We start from the raw sequence: 19,678 nt of genomic DNA, 5'->3' as shown, positions 1-19,678 counted from the left end.
TAATTTAACATTTTAAGTACTGCCATCAAAGGTCAACAGAGTAATCTTGGCAAATTCAACACGTAATCTCTCATATCTGGCCAGTGATCCTTCTCTTAAGAAGGGTTTTACCTAAAGAATAGGTTTATACAGGACTGGATGACTCAAGAGATTAGCAAGGAGGGTGCAGAATCTTTCATCTGTAATGTATTTGTTCAAATTCATCACTCATTGCATAGTTGGTCAGAGATGGACATGAAATAAATTAGCAGTCTCAGTCTAGTTTCTTATGGGCAGATGTCTAGATATTAACCCCTCACAATAACACTCATGGTTCCCATTAACTCTGTCTTTCCTCTTGTTTGTTAGGGTCACTTGCTCTATCTTTCTCTTTGGCAAGGATCACATCTACCTACCTGTAAATATTGGATCTAGTACAAAGGGATCCAAATGTGACTGGGGCCTTTGGGTGGTACCATATTATTAGTAATAGTAACGTGTAGGAGTCCCAGTGGGACCAGGACCCATTGTGATAAGTTTTGTACAAACACAGAATAAAAAGATGGTCCCCTGCCCCAAAGACCTTATAGTCGAAATAATTATGAATAGTTGTCCATCTCTGCAGAGAAATTCAGGACTGAATTGACATAAAGGCTGTACTGCTCTCTTGCCTCAAAAGTGGTCCCTCCAGCTCAGAGGGGAAGTATGTAGCTGCTATGGTGTAAGAAAACTTTAGTGACTGCTTTCTGAATTGTATATGTCCCGAAAATAAAGACTGAAATAAATTGTCTCCATTCACAAGGACTACAGGCACTTTAATAATAAAATGTAGTAGTTATTATACTGACCAATTACTTGCAAACAAAGATTACTATACAACTGTTGAAAAAGGGTACCAAAAAGTAATTACAGTACACTCTCTTTTATTGGGAAGTTCACTTGGGAACCAATTTAGCCATAAAACGGAGATAATAATGCTTACTCACTTTGTAAAGTACTTTGAGATTGTGGATGGAAAACATCCTATTTAGCTGTCTATTTCAGGATGTTGGTTTTTTTTAACACATCGCTATAGTATGTAAGTGCTATGAACTGCCAAGTTTTATAATTTTTAATGACTACAAGGGTTGATGATTATTACTGCTTAAGATTTAGATCCTAGTGAGTACCATGTGAGCAGAGGGGTCGGACTGCGTAGAGCTCATTGCAGCAACAGGGCCCAAATCTGAATAGAACCAGAGTAAAATCACATTCATTATTAGGAAAGTATAGCATGTCACACTGCGAATTGACATTCTGTAATTCGCACTTCAGCTATTTATGAATATTTACTCTCTCACTTTGAAAAGAATGTCATTATTTTTTTTTAATTCAAAAAGCATTACACTGATTAAGCTTTATTTTTTCATGTCTTGACTGCAGTTCTTTGGTTGTGGGTCTACCTAATATCCTTTGTTATAGACCTGATTCTAAGCCTATTGAATTCAGTAGGAGTCTTTCCATTGACTTCAGGGGATTTGTTTGATTGGGGTGCCAACTTTGGCAGATAAAAATTCCTACTGGAACTCACTCTTTCCATCTCAATTCTTATTTACCCTTTGTCGTCCAAGGCAGCACTGTAGACTGACTTTTGAAATCATTATAGTTAGTAGATATTTGTATGTACTGCCAATGGTGTTCAAGTTAAATTACATGGGATTTAATATTTCTGTGAAGTGCAGTGCTACTATGAAAAGTGATTTCATTTACAAGGCATTCTAAAGTTCCATGTTCCTTCTATCTCAATGACTCAAATGTGAATCAATTTATAAGTAAAATGATGCTTGTTCTAGCTCCAGTGTCAACTTGGGATCTTGAAAGTCAAACTTGTTTCTTTTCCTCTTGTGTATAATCACCAGGAATAAATATCTGTAAGCCAAATTAAGCCCTTAGTAACATCTGTGGAAAACTATTGCTGTCAATGGGTTTGCACGTGTGTAACTAACTAGAACTTGTGCATCAACAGAACTGTTTATGAACAAGGAACAGATTCTACCTTGCTCACCTTAGTTGTTCTGATTCTGTAGGGCTAAAAGGACTAAAAAGCAATAAAAGCTTACTTTTGTCACGCTAGTCCACAAATATCATTCTGAACACACACAGGGAGAAAACTGTACTTTAAGGGTTTGTCTAGGGTAGCCTTTTCCTATTCAGTGAACCAGGAGATGATATGTTCACTAGGCTGTTCTCTCCATTCTGCCTTTAAAGTCTAGATTCACAAAGAGATTTAGGTGTTTTAATGCCCAGCATCACACTACCTAACTTTTAGGTGCCTAGAAAAATCACTGGAATCCGCAAAGCCTGAGTCCAGGCTACCTATACATTGTATAGAGAGAAATATGTGCTTAAGAATGGCATACACAAAACCTAGTATGCTAGATGGCTCCCCATTTAAGCTGCCCAATAGCAGATGGCAATCAGAGGTCTGTTCTAAGCCCCACCCCTTCAGGGAATTTGCTGCAGGGAGGTGTCTACTTCTGCTTGAGATCCAGCCATGAGCCCTCTCCTGGAACGAGGCATCTAAGTTATTTTTTTGCAAGAAATGCCAGAGGCGGCGGCAGTGGTACCATCTCTCATTTTATAAGTTTTAGCCTAATAGTTAGAGCACTCATCCTGGATCTGGGAGAAGTGGATTTATTTCCCCCTTCTGTCTGATGGGAAGCAAGAATGTGAAGGCATCTCCTACTTCTCAGGAGAGTGCTCTATCCACCTAGCAATGGGATATTCAGATGTGGGTACCTGTCAGTCTTTCTGATTCAAGCTGTTTCACTTTGTATAAATGCTTAAATAGCAATTGTGCCAGAGAGAGAGTGAGTGTGTTGCCTGGTGATTGGGCACTCAGATGGGAGGCCCAGGGTCCATTCCCCCTGCTCCAATGTCTATTTATTTATACAAAGCAGAACAGCTCCAGTAAGAGAGTGAAAGAGCCCCACATCAAAACATCCCATATGTCAGTGGTTAGAGCACTCTGAGAGGTGGAAGACCTCCTGTTCAAATCCTTTCTGCTGACCAGGCAGAGATGGGAACTGAATCAAGGTCTCCCATATGAGTGCTCCAACTACTGGGCTAAAAATTGTAAAGAAGGTGGTGGCACTATCACCTGCATGGTGTGCATCCTAATCCAGTAGGAGTGCTAAGAGCATGCCTACCAAATTGGGCCCCACAGTTGAGATACACAGGGCAGCATCTATCTCATCTGGTTTGAGGATCCTGCTGGGGCTCAGGTATCTGGGCACCTAGAGTGCGGCATTGTGCACATGCCCAGTGACAGAAACTTAGGTGCCTGGGGGAGAATTAGGCACCAAAGGATTTTAGGTGTATACGGAATTAGGTGGCAACCAAGCCGGGGTTTTGAGGATCTCAATGGCACCTACATTTTGAACTAACTTCTCATTTAAAAGCCTAAGTCCTTTCATGGATCTGGGTCTAAATGTCTTAGTATCTTTTGGACCCAAGTGTCTTATTGAGATTGCATCTCACGCTTCTGCTTTTAGACACTGGAATGGGAATGCTGTGTTCATCGAAGCCTCATGTTTGCTTTTCTCTCTCAAGACTAAATTGAAACCATACATAATAAACTAGTTTAATGCAAATATTTATATATGTAAATTTTGAAAATGTATATGCTCTTGCTTTTATATTGACTTAATAAAATGAATTTATTGTGGACTTTTTTGTGGGGGACCAAATGAATTAGAAGATTTATAAAGGAATACAGCACCAGGGACTGAACTGCCATAGAGAAGAAAATACCTCAGGCCCAGAACTGAGACAGACTATGTCACATTGGCAGGATGTCATGGCAAAGTTTCTATTTTTGCTGTCATACACAAATATGATATACAAAGGACATCAATCTCCAGGACTGTCAATTTGCCTCCTTTCACAAGCAATAAATTAACATAAGAAATTAAAAAAAACCTCCTGAAATATAAATTCAATGAAGTGATTAAATGAAATACTTAACTCATTGTTAGCAGTTGGAAGTGGATCAGCCATCTTGGATGCACACTGACCTGTTATTATTTACCTGTTATTATTTATTTAGGCGTACAGGTTCTTTTCTATTTGTACCAAGGAATTGCACTAGTAGACAATTGGTATACAGAGGCCTTGTCCACACAAGAGAATCTACACAAGAATGTTATTAGCCCTGGTATGCCAAACAGCTATACAAACATTTGTTATAAATATTCTAAAGATATTATTTATAACACTTACGTTAGCCTTGCTGAAAGCACGTCTGAATAATGTTTATTTTGAGCTTGTGCTACCACCTTGATGTCGATGAGAAACTAGTTCTCATGTCACAATTAGTTCTCCCAACATGATCCCAGAGAATAAAATGCACTCGAGCCACTTTACTGTACTGTGACAGGTTTCAGTGGTAGCCATGTTAGTCTGTATCAGCTTAAAAAAAATGAGGAGTCCTTGTGGCACCTTAGAGACTAACAAATTTATTTGGGCATAAGCTTTCGTGGGCTAGAGCCCACTTCATCAGATGTGTGAAGTAAAAAATACAGGAACAGGTATAAATACATTAAATAAATTTGTTAGTATCTAAGGTGCCCCAAGGACTCCTTGTTTTTTTAACTGTACTGTGTGGGTGGATGTGGAGATAAATGCAAAAGAAATAGAATTGAGAGTGTGGAACATCCCATTACACATGGGCCAATACTACCATTTTAATTATATATGAGCCAATTCTGCAGGATAGTAGAGGCACTAGTTTGGTATCATAGCTGCAGTAGCAGCCAATTCCTGAAGCCTCAAAGGAAGGGTAGACCTACCCCCATTCCTGTAATGCACTAGGATGAGAACCCCTCCAATATTTTATGGGACGTCCTTTGGCTCTTTTATTTAATTGATTTACCACATAAGTAAGGAAATGCTGAATCAAACCTTTGAAGAACAACACTAAACAATATCACTGTTCATTAAACCTTGCTTTCAGTGTAGAATTCAGATTGAAGAAACATAGTCTTTTTAACAAAAGCTTAATTACAAAGCGAAAGAAAGAAATAAAGAAAGAAAGAGTTAGTTCTCCTTTTATATTGTCCTAAGACTGCACTGATTTGCACACCTGAAATAAAAATCATGGATGTGGCTTCTTGTTTAACAGACTTTGCCTGTTAAAACAAGATATTAAATGTTCAGAAGGTTCTCCACCCCAGGCCTGTGTTTTTGCACTTGAACACAGGTAAGGAAATACTAGGAAGAATTTATTATGTGCCTTTGTATCTCAAATGCAGCAGTGGAAAGAATATTTTCCTTTTGTAAACAGATTTGGACAGATTGTAGAAACCTGCTAAATATTGATTCTGTTAAGGCTGAGCTTCAAATTAAAATTATTTTCACTTGTACATGTAAAGAGTTTTGTGAATTGATTTTAAAAAAGATGTATTGAATATATATTAAAATTAATAAGTACCATTTTAAACATTAAATTGAAGTTTATGATGATTGCATTATTGAGCTGGGGGCAATAGAAATGTACATTTGAGAGAAAAACATGTGATATGTTAAGGGAAATGGTTTCCCTAAAGAGTCTTAAAATAAAGAGTTGTCCCTTATTTTTCATGTGGTTTTCATTATTTTCATCTAACAAAGGTAATCGCCCTCTAATGCACCCTAACCAGTAGACCAATTTAATGACATGGGCAGAAAAAGAATTCCTTCCTCAACTCACAAAGGTAATCAGCTTGTGTTTAAACAAAGCTTAATTACCACTGAAACACTGTTTCAGTTTGCATAGCTTCAGACTGTATTAGCACTTGGAGTTACTCCAGATCCATTTTTTATTTATGTATTTATTTATTTATTTGCACTATTTGCTTTAGCGACCTCCTGCAGAATTGAATGCAAGTTGACTGTGTTATTTAAAGAATCATTTCTTCTTCTGTCAAGTTTATTGCCAAACACATTCACTGAGTGTCTTTTTCTTCCATTATAAGGAATGTCTAATCAGTATTCTCTCCCCTTCATTTGGTATGTCTCAATCACATTCCCTCCAAGGCATCTCCATTCCAGACTAAACAACAGCACGCTTCTTTTAACACTACCCCCACATCCAAATATCTAGCCAGTTTTCCCTTTCCTGAATTTTTTCAATCTTTGTTCTCTTTCTGGAGGAGAGGTAATGAAAATCTTTAGTTTTAATCAAAAATCACATACGTTCCTTAAGAAAAGTGCAGTTTTCATTGTAGTCAATGTAAACTGCATTCTATAGTTCCAAGTTGATCCTGTGCTCTTGAAAAGACAGTGAAATAACCTTAATCACTGAAAGCTTCTACTATCAGGTCAACCCAGACTGTTTCTTATTTAGAATGTCAATTTCACCCTTTGACTTTCTTTTTCAACAGATTCTTTCCATGGGAATGATGACTGAATACTATCACTACTTTTTTACAACACTGGTAAGAAATACTGAAAGTTTTGCTAATAACATTGGTTCTCCTATTTCAGTGAAGACAGCTGAAATATTGCATCTCCCTCTGAGTTTTGAGTGTCGCTAATACAGATGAAAAACATTAGAAAATTACTAAGTATTTTTATTACTTCAGGATCCAGTATTTTGTGGTGGAGATGTCCTCAAGAATCTATCAAAATTGGCAGAACTGGCCAACATTTTCCCATCACTAATTCTTACTGTGCTCCATAAAAATAATTAAAATGAAATACCCATTAACAAAATCACATTTGAGGAAGTTCAAATAATTAAGTTCAGATTTGGCAGAGGAGGGGGGGTTAGGTATAGGGTTTTGAGTTACTCCATTATAGAAATGGGCCTGAGACCAGAAATTCAAGTTTGGAGCAAATCTAAACTTTCCCATTTGGGGATGAAGCCCCAACTATTGTTCTGCTCAGTCTATGTTAAAGCCACAATTCAGCAAAGACTTTAAGCACATGCTTAAATCAGTCCTTACTCAGGAAAGAACTTGAGCACCTGCCTGACTTTAAGCATGTGTTTAGGTCCAACTTAATGGGGGTCAAGCACATGCCAACATACTTGACTGAATCAGGTCCTATAACATTATTCTCTTTCCACGCCCTCTGCTCCGAGTTTGTCAGCTGTGCTGCAACTAGAAGGTAGTCAAGGTCCTTCAGCTGCAGGTCAGCAGCTGTAGTGGATTAGGCTGTGTGTGTTGTGTAACACCAAGTGTCTGACAAATAAAGCCTATGGCTAAAAAAGTTTTATTTAATAAGGAAACAAAAATATGGAACTACAGGAATGTTTCAGCTTACAGAAGAAGAGCCCTCATATTTCTTTTATGATATGAATATTTGAATTTTCATTAAATATATCACTCATTTGTTCTTTGAAATTTAAACTTGAGATTCATTTTCATTTTAAACCTCAGGCAGAGGAGAGAACCCAGATTAGTGGCACACAGCCTACAGTGTCGAGTGCATATCAGTTCCTATGCATAAATTTATTTCTTTGTATCAGATAAACATTTATGTTGAAGTAATATCCAGCCTCACTCTTGAAGTCACTCCATCAAGATGCTAAATAGACATCTTGCCTTGAATGTTTAGAACTTGAAACAGAATCTTGAAAAACTTCCCATACAACTCACCCTAATCTCCCCCAAAAATATACACCACATTTTAAGACTGGATGTGGGCTTCCCTCCTTTGTGAAAGATTAGTGAATTCAACTTTAAAAAGTCAACACTTACCAGACAGTTGGCATGCTACAATATCTGGGGCAATGCTGTACATGCCCTACACTCAGAGAAAGAAATCGCTGTGATGTTGTAAATGTTGACACTTTAAGAGTGATGATCAGGTCATGACTAGGAACTGTCATTTGTTGCTTCATTGGTCTGCTGATATCGGCAAGATTTTGTTCTAAAATGCAAACCAGCTCTAGCAAGCGCCTTTCATATTTTCGTTGCAGGACATATTGTTTTGAAAAGTGTCATGGAATTATGTCACTTACAGTAGTCATTATTTTCCTGCCCTGCAAACTTCAAATGTCTAATGCACATGGAATTACTTTGCACCACTGGCCTGACACATACATTAGACACACTGAAAGCAAGTTACCTGTAGCTGGCAAGGCAGGAGAAAAATGGGGTTCGCAAGTCGTAAAACTGTATTACTCTCCACATCTGGAATCTTCATTCCCAGGATTGAGAAGTATACTTAATGTTGGCCAACCAATTCTTCATGTTGGTTTGTCATAGCTGTAACATTATGATAGGACTGATAAATCAAAACCAGATATTGAAGTGCAGCTTGCTTGTTGTGGGGACTTGATTTTTATGTTCCAACAAACTAGGTATGAGATTTGTAAAAAAAGCCTCTTCGCAAATAATGTGACTATTGTTTGCAGGAGTGCAGAGGGAAGAGATACAATGAAAAAAATATACTAGCATTTGATTGAAATAACAAAAAAATGTATAGTTTAGGCTTCAAGTGTTTTTGATTGTAACTGATAAATAGTTTGCTCTAAAAATAATACAGTATCTTGAAAATGTGTTTTGTTTTTGTTTTTTAAATGATGATTTAGGATCTATTTGCATTAGATCTGGAACCCTACAAATACAGTGGAGTAAACATGACTGGGTTTCGCTTGCTCAACATTGACAATCCACAGGTTACATCAGTTATTGAAAAGTGGTCGATGGAACGGCTGCAGGCACCGCCCAAACCAGAAACTGGCCTCCTGGATGGTATGATGACAGTAAGTGAATAACCACAGCCTGGACTTAGAGCAGATGGCCACAGAGACCTTTCCAATTCTATTCCCATCCAAGGATAAACACAGATGTTTTGTTCTTAATTCCCCATATTTATCTGGATTGGTACAGGGGAAGAAAGCAAGAGACAGCAAAGGAAGACACTTAGGAAACAAAATTAAAGTGTAATTTGGTGGCCAACATCTCCCCAAGCATTATGGGCCCAGTACTGCAGCCCTTACCTACATAAATAGTTAATGGGAATCAGGACCAACGCCAGGTTTTCTGGTGCCCTAGGCGCCGAACCATATCGCCGCCCTGCGCGCGGGTCTCGCGGCTCCGGTGGACCTGCTGCAGGCATTTCCGTGGAGGGTCCGCTGGTCCACGGCTCTGGTGGAGCTGCCACAGGCATGCCTGCAGTAGGTCCACCTGAGCTGTGGGACCAGCGAACCATCTGCAGAAATGCCTGCGGCAGGTCCACCGGAACCGCGAGATCAGCAGACCCTCTGCAGGCACGACTGCGGCAGCTCCACCAGAGCCGCCTGCCGCCCCTCCGGCAAAATACGCCCCCCCCCCCGCATAATGCTGGCACCCTAGGTGACTGCCTAAGTCGCCTAAATGAAAGCGCCAGCCCTGATGGGAATACTCACATGAGTAGCAATATAAGATGGAATTCAGTGTGCACTGTCGAAAGTTTAACCAAGTTTAAGCAGAGGTACAGGTTTCCCATTTGCTTTTCCACTTACTCCATTTTCCAAATGTTGGAAGAGAATCCATAGAGGTAAAGATACATTTTTTAAATTTTTATTTATTAGTTGCTTTTCTTGACCATGGTAGTGAATTTGTTCCTTTAATCAATGCTAAAGTTAGGCATGTGACAATCAGTGACACTCACATGAATAGATGAATTACAAAGCACTCTGACAAGGTGCTTTGTGCTTATCATTTCTCTCTCTCTTGTCGAATGTACTTGCAGCAGTCCCATTTCTCTAAGAAAGTTCAGAATTTGATGAATATAAGAGGAGATAAAAACTTCCAGAGAGGTATAGTATTAGTAATCTGCAAGGAAAAATACTGTATGTGTAGGCAGGTAATAGCATTTTTAAATTGGAAAAGTGCCTTCTTTCTCCATTCTGATCATCTACAGCAGCACTTTGGCTTTGAAGATGCAATTTAGAGATAAGTGAAGGGTATCATCTTGTTGAGAAATGTGGGGGGGGGGTTCCCCTTCAAAGGATCAAAAGAACAAATAGAAACAATTGAATTGATTAAGTCTGACGAACATGGTTCTAGATTTTGGCATTGTTTTCCAGCATCTGATAGCATTCTTAACAAGAATTGAATGATGTAGGATGCAGTATGGAACCAGACTTTATTTCAAAATAATTTCTGGTGTCATTTTGAAACACACTAATCGTTACAGAGAATTTCCCAGGTCAACTATCTTCAGCAAAACTTTAAAAAAATTCTCTTTTAAGCACTACTGTTGTGCTTACAGCAATATACAAGATGGAGTAGATAGCATCTTTGTCCCTAGGAATTTACAATGGAAGGCCCCAGTCCTCCAATAGGATACATGCAGGCAGAGCCATTCACCCACACCGATCTAATTGCGGGATTGGGGTCTAAGACAGAATTCAGATCTCTTCTTTTATTAGGCAGAACCTTCCTTTTCCATATGTCCAAATTTGCTCAGATGTCTTAGAGACAATATAAACAGACGAGATTACTAATCTGCTGTGCTTACTTTAAACATTCATAGCAAGTTCACTTATTTAGTTAGGTAGAGAGCTATAATACTGCTGTAAGAAAGGAAAGACAACTGTCACACAGCAATCACCACCCAACCCTGTGTTCCAGCACCACCTACAATGTATGCTAAGGAGCCTGTGGCTCAAGAATCAGATTCCTCAGCCACCTAAGGACTAATGGAACATATAACTTGTGAAAGAGATCATCCTCAGCCTCAAGGGATTGCCAATGACTGCTGTAATTCATTAGACAGTGAGGAGATGACAAGTTACGCATTATCAGGAGAGTGATTAAACTTTCTAATATTAATACAAGATTTTTCCCTTCTAGTTAAAAAAATGGCACTTGCATGGGGGTGGGGAAAATGGAAAGATTCTCACAATGAGATACCCGGATTTCTGTGCAATCATCTAAATAAAATATTAAAATCAAAATAATGAGAAATTCAAAGGCTGAATCTCTGCCCCGATTTACCCTATTTTACCTAACTATTGTAGAATAGGTAGGACGTTATCATTTTTTTTGGTAGAAAAACCCATATTAGGGCAAAAGTTACATGGAAACACTCAAGGCAGTTCACTACACAGAATTTCTGATGTGTTCTGCTCTTCAGGCTACGCAAGGAGGTCTGGAATGGCTTTAACCACACAGATGCTTTGAGATCTTCTAGGAAATGCACAGATCTCAGGATAGCCAACTAGATATGTCTGTATATACTCATGTTTGTTGTTGTGAATGCAGAGTGGCCTTTTATTTTTAATGCAATGTTTTCTACAAAATATCAGCTCATTCTAGTCCATGTCGACTAGCACTAGCAAAATGTTTTTGTGATGATCACAATCATTTTTGAACTGTGAAATCTGGATAAAACTGTTGCTTTTTGATTAGCATCCATGATGTCATAGCCATGTCTATAACATCCAACCAATGCACACCCCTGATATGTTTTTTATGACTTTTCCATGTGGTTGTATTTTTAAGTGAATGGCAGGTGGCTGACAAGCCTACTAAGTTAATTTGTTGATCCAGAGAACAGGTTTAGCACGGGCAGCAGTTGAAGCTTGCACTCCCTTGGCCGGGTAGTATAACAGTGTGGCTACTAGTGGTGAGAAAGCAATTGCAGTCTCCGTGCCAACACAATGTTTGGCCTTTTAATTGAGTGGTGGTTACTAAAAATTCAAGGAGAACAAACCAACTCATTCCACATAGGCCATCAACTACCATCAGAGGGTGATGATTTTCATGCTGTAACACTGGACCAGATTCTTACCAACAATCCACTGCATATTTTACCAACCCTCACAGCAGTAAAGCCTTTCCTTACTCAAATTTCATTTCTAGGAATGTATCTGGGAGATTATTCGGATTATGTCACAATCTACCACTTGGTTGCTCCAGTAGGTAAATAGTAGGTCTATATCTGGCACAGCATACATCTCTCAGTGCATGTGGGCAGCTATGCTGGCCAGTGCAGAGCCATTCTCCATTCTCTCCTGACCACATGCACAATGCGGGAGATGTCGTGATCCCACAGAGGCTTCTGTTTCCCCTGCACAGCTACCCACAGAATGGGTGGCCCATGCAGCGGAGCAAGGTGCCCTCTCATTCCTCAGTGAAGCCACATGATTGAACATTAAATAGAGAAACGAACAAAGGATCAGAGGGGAAGTACAGACAGAGAGGTAAAGTGAGTGACTCAACATCACACAGCAAGATGGATGAATATTAACAATTATAAAGCAGTGAACTTTGATCAACCATTTCCAGCTTCATACCCAACAGTACCAATGCAGGCAGTGCTGCCATTGACAAACAATATATGTATCTTATTTTGGAGTAATGGTACGGTCTGACCATTATAGTGATGCAAACTGAGATCTGCTCTGAAGCATTTCCACCAGAAATCCTCAAATTCTCTAGGCCGAATTCATCCTGGGTGTAACTCCAGTGAAACAGAGTCAAACCCTAGATGAATTTTCCCTAGTCAGCCTAATTTCAAGACTGGTCCAAAGCCTACTGAAGTCAACGAGAGTCTTTCCATTGACTTTGGCCTGATTTACACGGGGGATGGAGGAGAGATTAATCTAAGATACACAACTTCAGCTACAAGAATAGTGTAGCTGAAGTCGACTTATCTTAGATTGACTTAGATTGACTTACTTTGCATCTTCGTGGCGTGGGATTGACAGTTGCCACTCTCCCGTTGACTCCGCTTCCACCTCTCGCCTATGTGGAGTTCCAGAGTCGACGGGGAGCACATTAGGGGATTGATGTATCGTGTCTAGATGAGGTGCGATACGTTGATCCCCAATAGATCAATCACTACCCGCCGGATGGGCGGGTAGTGTAGACATAGCCTTTGTGGGGCTTTGGATTAGGATCTTAGTCAACAGGATCTGTTTGTAACTTTTAAAGACGCTTGGCCCACAGTACAGCTGCTATTGTCTCCTGTGGTGCATCTCACCATTTATAACATTTTTTATTAGCTTTTGATTGTGGGAGCTTTGTTTTGTGCAGAGTCTGACCAGGGATGTCAGGAGTGATTCCTCCTCTGCAGTATATTAAGATTAGCAAGTACATTTAGATCACATGTGATTGCCAGCAAAAGACTTCAGTGCTGATAAAACTGATGCCATTGTAATTTACTTAGTTAAATGAAACAGACAAAGAATCAAAGCTGTTAATTTCCCAAAGGAACACCAGGGAAAAAGAATAAAAAATGGGTTAGTTATGTAGTTCATATAAATGAGTCCAGTTTCTCATCTGCAAAGTCATTAGTATTTTCTTAGGCCCAAATTTACTTCTGAATTAGTCAGTATTTTTATAATAAATAATGTAGCATATTAATGAATTAATTCTGACAACATCTCTGTGAGGTGAGTAAAAATTATCACCCTTTTATGTAAAGGGACCACTGAGGCAGAGAGTAAAGGTGGGATTTTCAAAAACTTCTCAGTGATACAAGTCCCATTGGCTTGCAGTAACACTTTGGGTAAAGTTTTCAAAAGGGCCAAAGTCCCATTTTCAAAAGTGACTAAACACTTAATCTCCTCAATCCTAGACTTTAATGAGACTTAGGAGCCCAACAGCCTAAGTGCCTAAAGGACAAATTTTTAAAGTATTTAGGCACCCGAAAATAGAGAGGCACCCCAAATAACTTCCCTGGTATCACACAGGAAATCTACAGCAGAGATGGGAATAAAATGCAAATCTCCTCATTCCTGTGTCTTAACCACTAGACCGCTCTTCCTTTCTCTTCCATCTGATTGTTAAATATTTTGTTCAGCAATACCTAGTAGCACAAATTAACACAAAGCAATAGAAACAAGACCTATCTCTTGTTTTAACTTTGGACTCACATGAGAGTCGCAGAAAAGAAGCAGCTTACTCTCTCATAAGTAGAATGGGATGTTTGTTCTGAGATGACAAAAGGGGAGGGGGAAGATGGATGTATATTAAAAAACCCCCTTCTGTTTTTCATGCAGACGGAAGCAGCTCTGATGTATGATGCTGTTTACATGGTAGCAGTGGCCTCCCAGCGTGCCTCCCAAATGACTGTCAGCTCCCTACAGTGCCACAGACACAAGCCATGGCGTTTTGGACCCAGATTTATGAATCTGATAAAAGAGGCAAGTGTACACCATCTGCTTACAACCAGCGTAATCCTCTCTTTGTTCTTTATTGCACTGGGTTCTGTATTACATGCCACTATGGAACATATTGTACGTTCTGGTTTCTAATGTTAGAATATCCATTTCTATCTTGTTTTCCTCCTTTAGGAGCTTTGGTTTACAAACACAAGGCTGCTGCCTGCATTTCAATGGCAACTTTATCCCATCTTAAAAATGTAGCAAAAACTTCAGGCACGATCAAGTTTCCCATGCGACTTCCCATATTTCTTCTTGATTTATATTTATTATGGAGTTGGGGTACTCATCATTCACTAAATTGTGCTAGCCAGTAATCAAACTATGGAAGAACCATCTGCTGCCATTGTAGAAACTGGGGTGAACCTTTGTAACCAGATTCCATAGCTCTGTACTTGTTTGACCGCCATTGTCAGGCTGATTCCCCACTTGTCAAATGGGTGAAGTGCTTCCACTCTCTCACAAATGTATTTTACATTACTGAATTTCATTAGTAAAAATCAGAACTCTCCTTCCTGCAAAGGAAAGGCTGTATGGAGGCAGCAGTCAGAAGTGATTGTTCTTTCCTTTCCCCCACATCCCACATTTGGAGCCTAATTCTGCCTTCATTCAGAGAACTTTAATTCCTATCAAAGCTATACCCATGTTGCACTTGTGTAAGTGGAACAGAACTGGCTGGCTGAGGGATACATATACAGTAGCTGGTATGATGTGGCATGTTACTGAGATCAGGAATCTCCCTGGAAGCAAGTTGCAGCCAGACCATGAAGTTACATAAAATATAGACACGATACAGGCAGCTTCTCAGAATCTGTGAGGGCTCTTTCCTTCAAGGATTGTCACAGGTAGGTCCCTATATCATTTGATTACCTAGCTGCATAGGTTCCCAAAGCACTGGTTCTTTTGTTCTTTTGCTGTACTGACAACCATTTTACCTTCTTACCCTCTTTTTCTTGTCTATTTTTCCTGTACCTGCCTCCAAGCTTCTGCCTTTAAAAAGGATAAAGGACCAGAGCAACCTCTGCCCCAGGGACCTTATTTAAAAAAGTTTGATGGGGAAGGAGTGAGGATACTATCATGAGCTTTACTCACAGTGCAAGTGGAGAGGAGGCATGCAGCAGCTCTTGAACTGCATAGGACTCCCCAGGAGGGGATCTGTAGGAGACAGGGGCGGCTCCAGGCACCAGCACGCCAAGCGCGTGCCTGGGGTGGCATGCCACCGGTCGCCACGAGGGCGGCAGGCAGATTGCCTTCGGCAGCATGCCTGCAGAGAGTCCGCTGGTCCCACAGCTTCGGTGGACCTCCCACAGGTGTGCCGCCGAATCCACCAGACCGGGGACCTCCCGCAGGCAAGCCGCCGAAGGCAGCCTGCCTGCCATGTTTGGGGCGGCAAAATACCTAGAGCCGCCCCGGTAGGAGAAGGGATGTGCAGTAGCAGAAAGAAGCCCATACTACATTTAGCGACCCAAAGAGCATTTGGAAGTACCATTGAGCAAAGTGCCTCACTCCAGTGGGGTTCAAAATTGCTGCATGGCAGATCCTCTCCTGCAGGGGCTGTAAGAGAGGAGAGCAGAAGGCAAGATTGTGAGGCTGTTGTAGGGGCAGTGTGTGGCAATAAGGGCCATAGTGCTTGTGAGATCAGGGAGGCAGCGCTGCAGAGCTTTGAAACCCTATAACTGCTTCCTGCCCATGCTCTACTCTTCCCGCAGCTATTCATGACAGAAAACTAACTCCAAAAAAAATGTCTGTAGCAAATGTGATCTCCCTCTCCCACATATTCGCTTGAAGAAAGTAGGACACTGTTGATCTCAGTCTAGAGCTTGTCTAAACAGCAGGGTAGTGCACTCTTCCGGGGCGTGATTTCTAAACGGTACGAATGCGTTGCGCACACTAATGAATGTGTCTGGTGCACACTAACAGATCCCTAATGTACTTTAATGTAGGACTGTTTCAAATAGCACAATGTTAAAGTGCACCAGCAGGATCTACATGGACCAATTAAAGCATAGCACATTTGCGCAGTTTAGAAATCACACACCCATAGAGTGCATCACCCCACCATGTAGACAAGCCCTAAGTGTCTAAGTTAAGCCTAAGAGCTGCTTCAACCACCACTTCTCCCATCCTCACAAACCTCATCTTAGGCTATATTTACACTACAGAGCTCCCTAGTGTCGATGCAGTGTATGCCAACAGGAGTTGTTTTGCCAGTGTAACATCACCACCTCCCCAAATGACATTAGCTATGTCACTAGAAACACTCTTCTGCCGGCTGTGTCTACACTGTGGGTTGGGGGGATTGACAGCATAGCTGTGCCAAAGTAAGTTTTAAGTGTAAACCAGTCCTTAGGCTCCATAGATCTTCTAATTCATTTGTCTCTGAAGTGTTTCTGGGCTTGCTGTCCTGCACTCCCACTGGGTGGAAGTTTGCATGCAAACGATGTTATACCTCAAATTCAAATAATGTTGTCATTATAGTCTCACTTCGCAGTACATTTTTACAATGGAACTGAAAAGTGACTTTGTAATCAATTAATTCTGTTCTACAATTCAGTGATGCTCTGCTGCACACACTGAGGGACTTTTAGCACATAGTATAAATAGCCTGGATCATAAACTTCGAAAACATCTTAAAACTTTGACCAAAAGCAGTGGAAGTATCTCAGCAGATCCAGTTTAGGGTTTAATATGTTAATCAATTCTATGGTCACATTTATCACTGAGAGATGACTTCTTGCAAGGAATGAGATATGTGAACTAATTACTGATAGTTTCATGGATAATTTCTTTCATGAGTCAGTAAAACACCGATTTACGCACTTCAAGCCTTTTATCTTCATGTTTTCTGTGCTAGCCAAAAAGTACATTATTAAAATGAATTGATAAGAATGTCTACGGCAGTAATCCATTTCACAAAGGAGGACACAACAGGTGTTTAAAAATGAAATTGTAAATACACTAGGACCTCATTAATTCATGCGAAGAACTAGGAGGCATAGCAAGGGTGGATGAATTGTTCAAATTAGGGAGGAAGCCAATACACAGTAAAAAAAAAGTCAAGTAGCTGCATAACAGTTGTGTCCATTTTATTTTCCTAAGTGTGGTTTAGTTTTAATTGTTTATTATTTGTATAGCACCAACAGTCTGAACAATTTTATAGACAGGTATGAAGATAAGATACCTGCCCTGCAATGGAGGTAGAGGATGTACAGACAAAGGTGGAAAACAACAAGTTCTATGGTTGGCAAAGTTAAGCGTACACCTTGGTAACTCCATGTTTTTATTTGGATTTTGCTTTTAGACACAGTAAAGATTTTCAGTAATTTAATTTCTTCTGACATATCAGTGGAGAGAATAAAGGTGGAAATCCTCTGACCTGTAGAGCACCTGGGCTTCTGCTTCTCTCAGCAGTTGGGCAAATTAATTTTTTCAGTCTATCAATATTCTGTTGGAAATCAGAGTTCGAGCCACATCTTCTCCTCAGATGTGCATGAATGGGTTTCTTCATGAGCTGCATATCTGAGGACAGAATTTGGCCCCTTATTTATGTTAAACTGAATATATGCCTGTCTAAAAAGCCAAAAACCATGAATGGGTTTGAATTACTGTGTTAATATGAGTGCAGTCCTCCCTGAACCTCAGAATTAACAGTATGACCTAACCAATTATACCAATTCCATTGGCTTTAGATCTTAGAAGACCGATTTAGCTAAGTACCATTAACTCTATCTTTTAGAGGGAAAGAACGTCAGACAAAGTGTCTGAGGCTATAGAAGTGATCAATACTTCAACAAAAATGTAATCATGTATATTCTAAATACCTCAAGAGCTGCTTCTGACTCTGTGAACCAGAAAATTGCAGGCAGAAAACAAGCCAAACCCAAACCCCCAATTGTCAAAACTGTTTTGAGGTCCCAGTGGTCATAAGCTAGTTCCTACTTGGGAGAATATTACATAAAGTACATTGTATGGGATCAAGACTCTCCCACGGTAGGTCATGAAGCTTTTTTTTTAATAAAGACTAAATCCTTGTCAGAAGCACCTCTCTTTATGACCTAGTGCCACTGATATGAAAATGATATTTTAATCCCTCAGCTACTTATGGAAGAGTTTCCAGATGAGCACATCTTGTGTCATTCCCCGCCCCCACCCCCAATCCATTGCCCAGAGAGGAAGAAAAAGTCTTTTTCTCTTCAGAAAGGAAACAAAAAGGAAGCATAATTCTTTCTCACACAGAAAGAAAGGAATAGTACACAAACATGACTCTTCCTTCTCTCCTAGTCCTCCTACAGGCAGGAAACAAAGTTAGGAGGGGGAATTCTGCTAATTTCTACTTTTCTTCTTCCTCTCTCCCACCCCTAAGGAAAAATAAGATAAAAAACATTTCTACTAACTTAAAATGATGAAAATTATGTATCTGAGGACAGAATTTGCCCCTCTGGTTATAATAAAAGTGAAATGACATATACTGAAGGGAGAAAGAACAGGAGTACTTGTGGCACCTTAGAGACTAATACACTTATTTGAGCATAAGCTTTTGTGGGCTACAGCCCACTTCATCAGATGCATAGAATGGAACATATAGTAAGAATATATATATACATACAGAGAACATGAAAAAGTGGAAGTAGCCCTACCAAGTGTAAGAGGCTAATTAATTAAGCTGAGCTATTATCAGCAGAAGAAAAAAATCTTAATCAAAATGGCCCATTTTAGACAGTTGACAAGAAGGCGTGAGCATACATAACATGGGGAAATAGATTCAATATGTGTAATGACCCAGCCATTCCCAGTCTCTATTCAAACCCAAGTTAATGGTATCCAGTTTGCATATTAATACAAGCTCAGCAGTTTCTCATTGGAGTCTGTTTTTGAAGCTTTTCTGTTGCAAAATTACCACCTTTAAGTCTTTAAGGGAGAGAAATCTCATTCTCTACAGTACCAGAAAAATCTCAGTAGGCAGATGGATAAATTACTTTGAAAATTGCTCTGCATTCAGTATTAAAAACCCTAATGATCAGATTCTCTAGGCATATCCCAATGAAAGATCCTTTAAAACATGAAAAAATCTGAAAAATAAAGATGATTTTTCTATGCTGCTCTTGATGAAAAAGGCATTGGATTCTGAATGTCCTCCACTTGTTAAGAAACAGCAAATCAGCAGAAGATCCTCTTAAACCCATAAAATCTAAACAGACAAATACAATAGATTTTTCTACCGCTCCCCCTCAACACAGTATGCTCTATTCTTGCTGAAAACTAGTAACAGTAAGAAAAAAACCCTCTTTATTCCTATGGATGGGGCAGGTGCTGCAAAATATTTAATTGATCTAAAAATAAAAATAAATAATTCCTTCAGATCTCCCAAAGGGGGAGATTTTCAGAAGCACAAATTAGGCACCCTAAGATGAGTATTATATGGCTAGCAATGTTTCTGCTGGAAACAGTCACCACGATTCCCATGGAAAAGGTTGCTTAAACTGGAGAGAGAAATTCAGTAATTTTCTGGCATCTATAATGTGGCCATTACTTTTGTATCTAGTTCCTAGATATAGTGGTGTGCACATTAGAAAA

The 19,678-nt window shown here is 39.8% G+C and overlaps 1 protein-coding gene across 2 annotated transcripts in view; it reads left to right on the top strand.

Annotated features, from left to right (window-relative positions):
- Positions 1-19,678, top strand: part of GRIK1 (glutamate ionotropic receptor kainate type subunit 1) — a 281,281-nt gene that overhangs the window by 172,271 nt on the left and 89,332 nt on the right. For both annotated transcript variants that reach the window (XM_032798280.2, XM_032798281.2), the window contains exons 5-7: positions 6,381-6,434; positions 8,537-8,710; positions 13,943-14,092. In XM_032798280.2, coding sequence (XP_032654171.1) covers positions 6,381-6,434; positions 8,537-8,710; positions 13,943-14,092 — 378 coding nt within the window. The remainder of the gene's footprint in view (positions 1-6,380; positions 6,435-8,536; positions 8,711-13,942; positions 14,093-19,678) is intronic.

This window comes from Chelonoidis abingdonii, chromosome 1 (assembly GCF_003597395.2).
Source record: "Chelonoidis abingdonii isolate Lonesome George chromosome 1, CheloAbing_2.0, whole genome shotgun sequence".
In the NCBI taxonomy this organism is placed as follows: Eukaryota; Metazoa; Chordata; order Testudines; family Testudinidae; genus Chelonoidis; species Chelonoidis abingdonii.
This window is presented reverse-complemented; position numbering and strand designations above follow the sequence as displayed.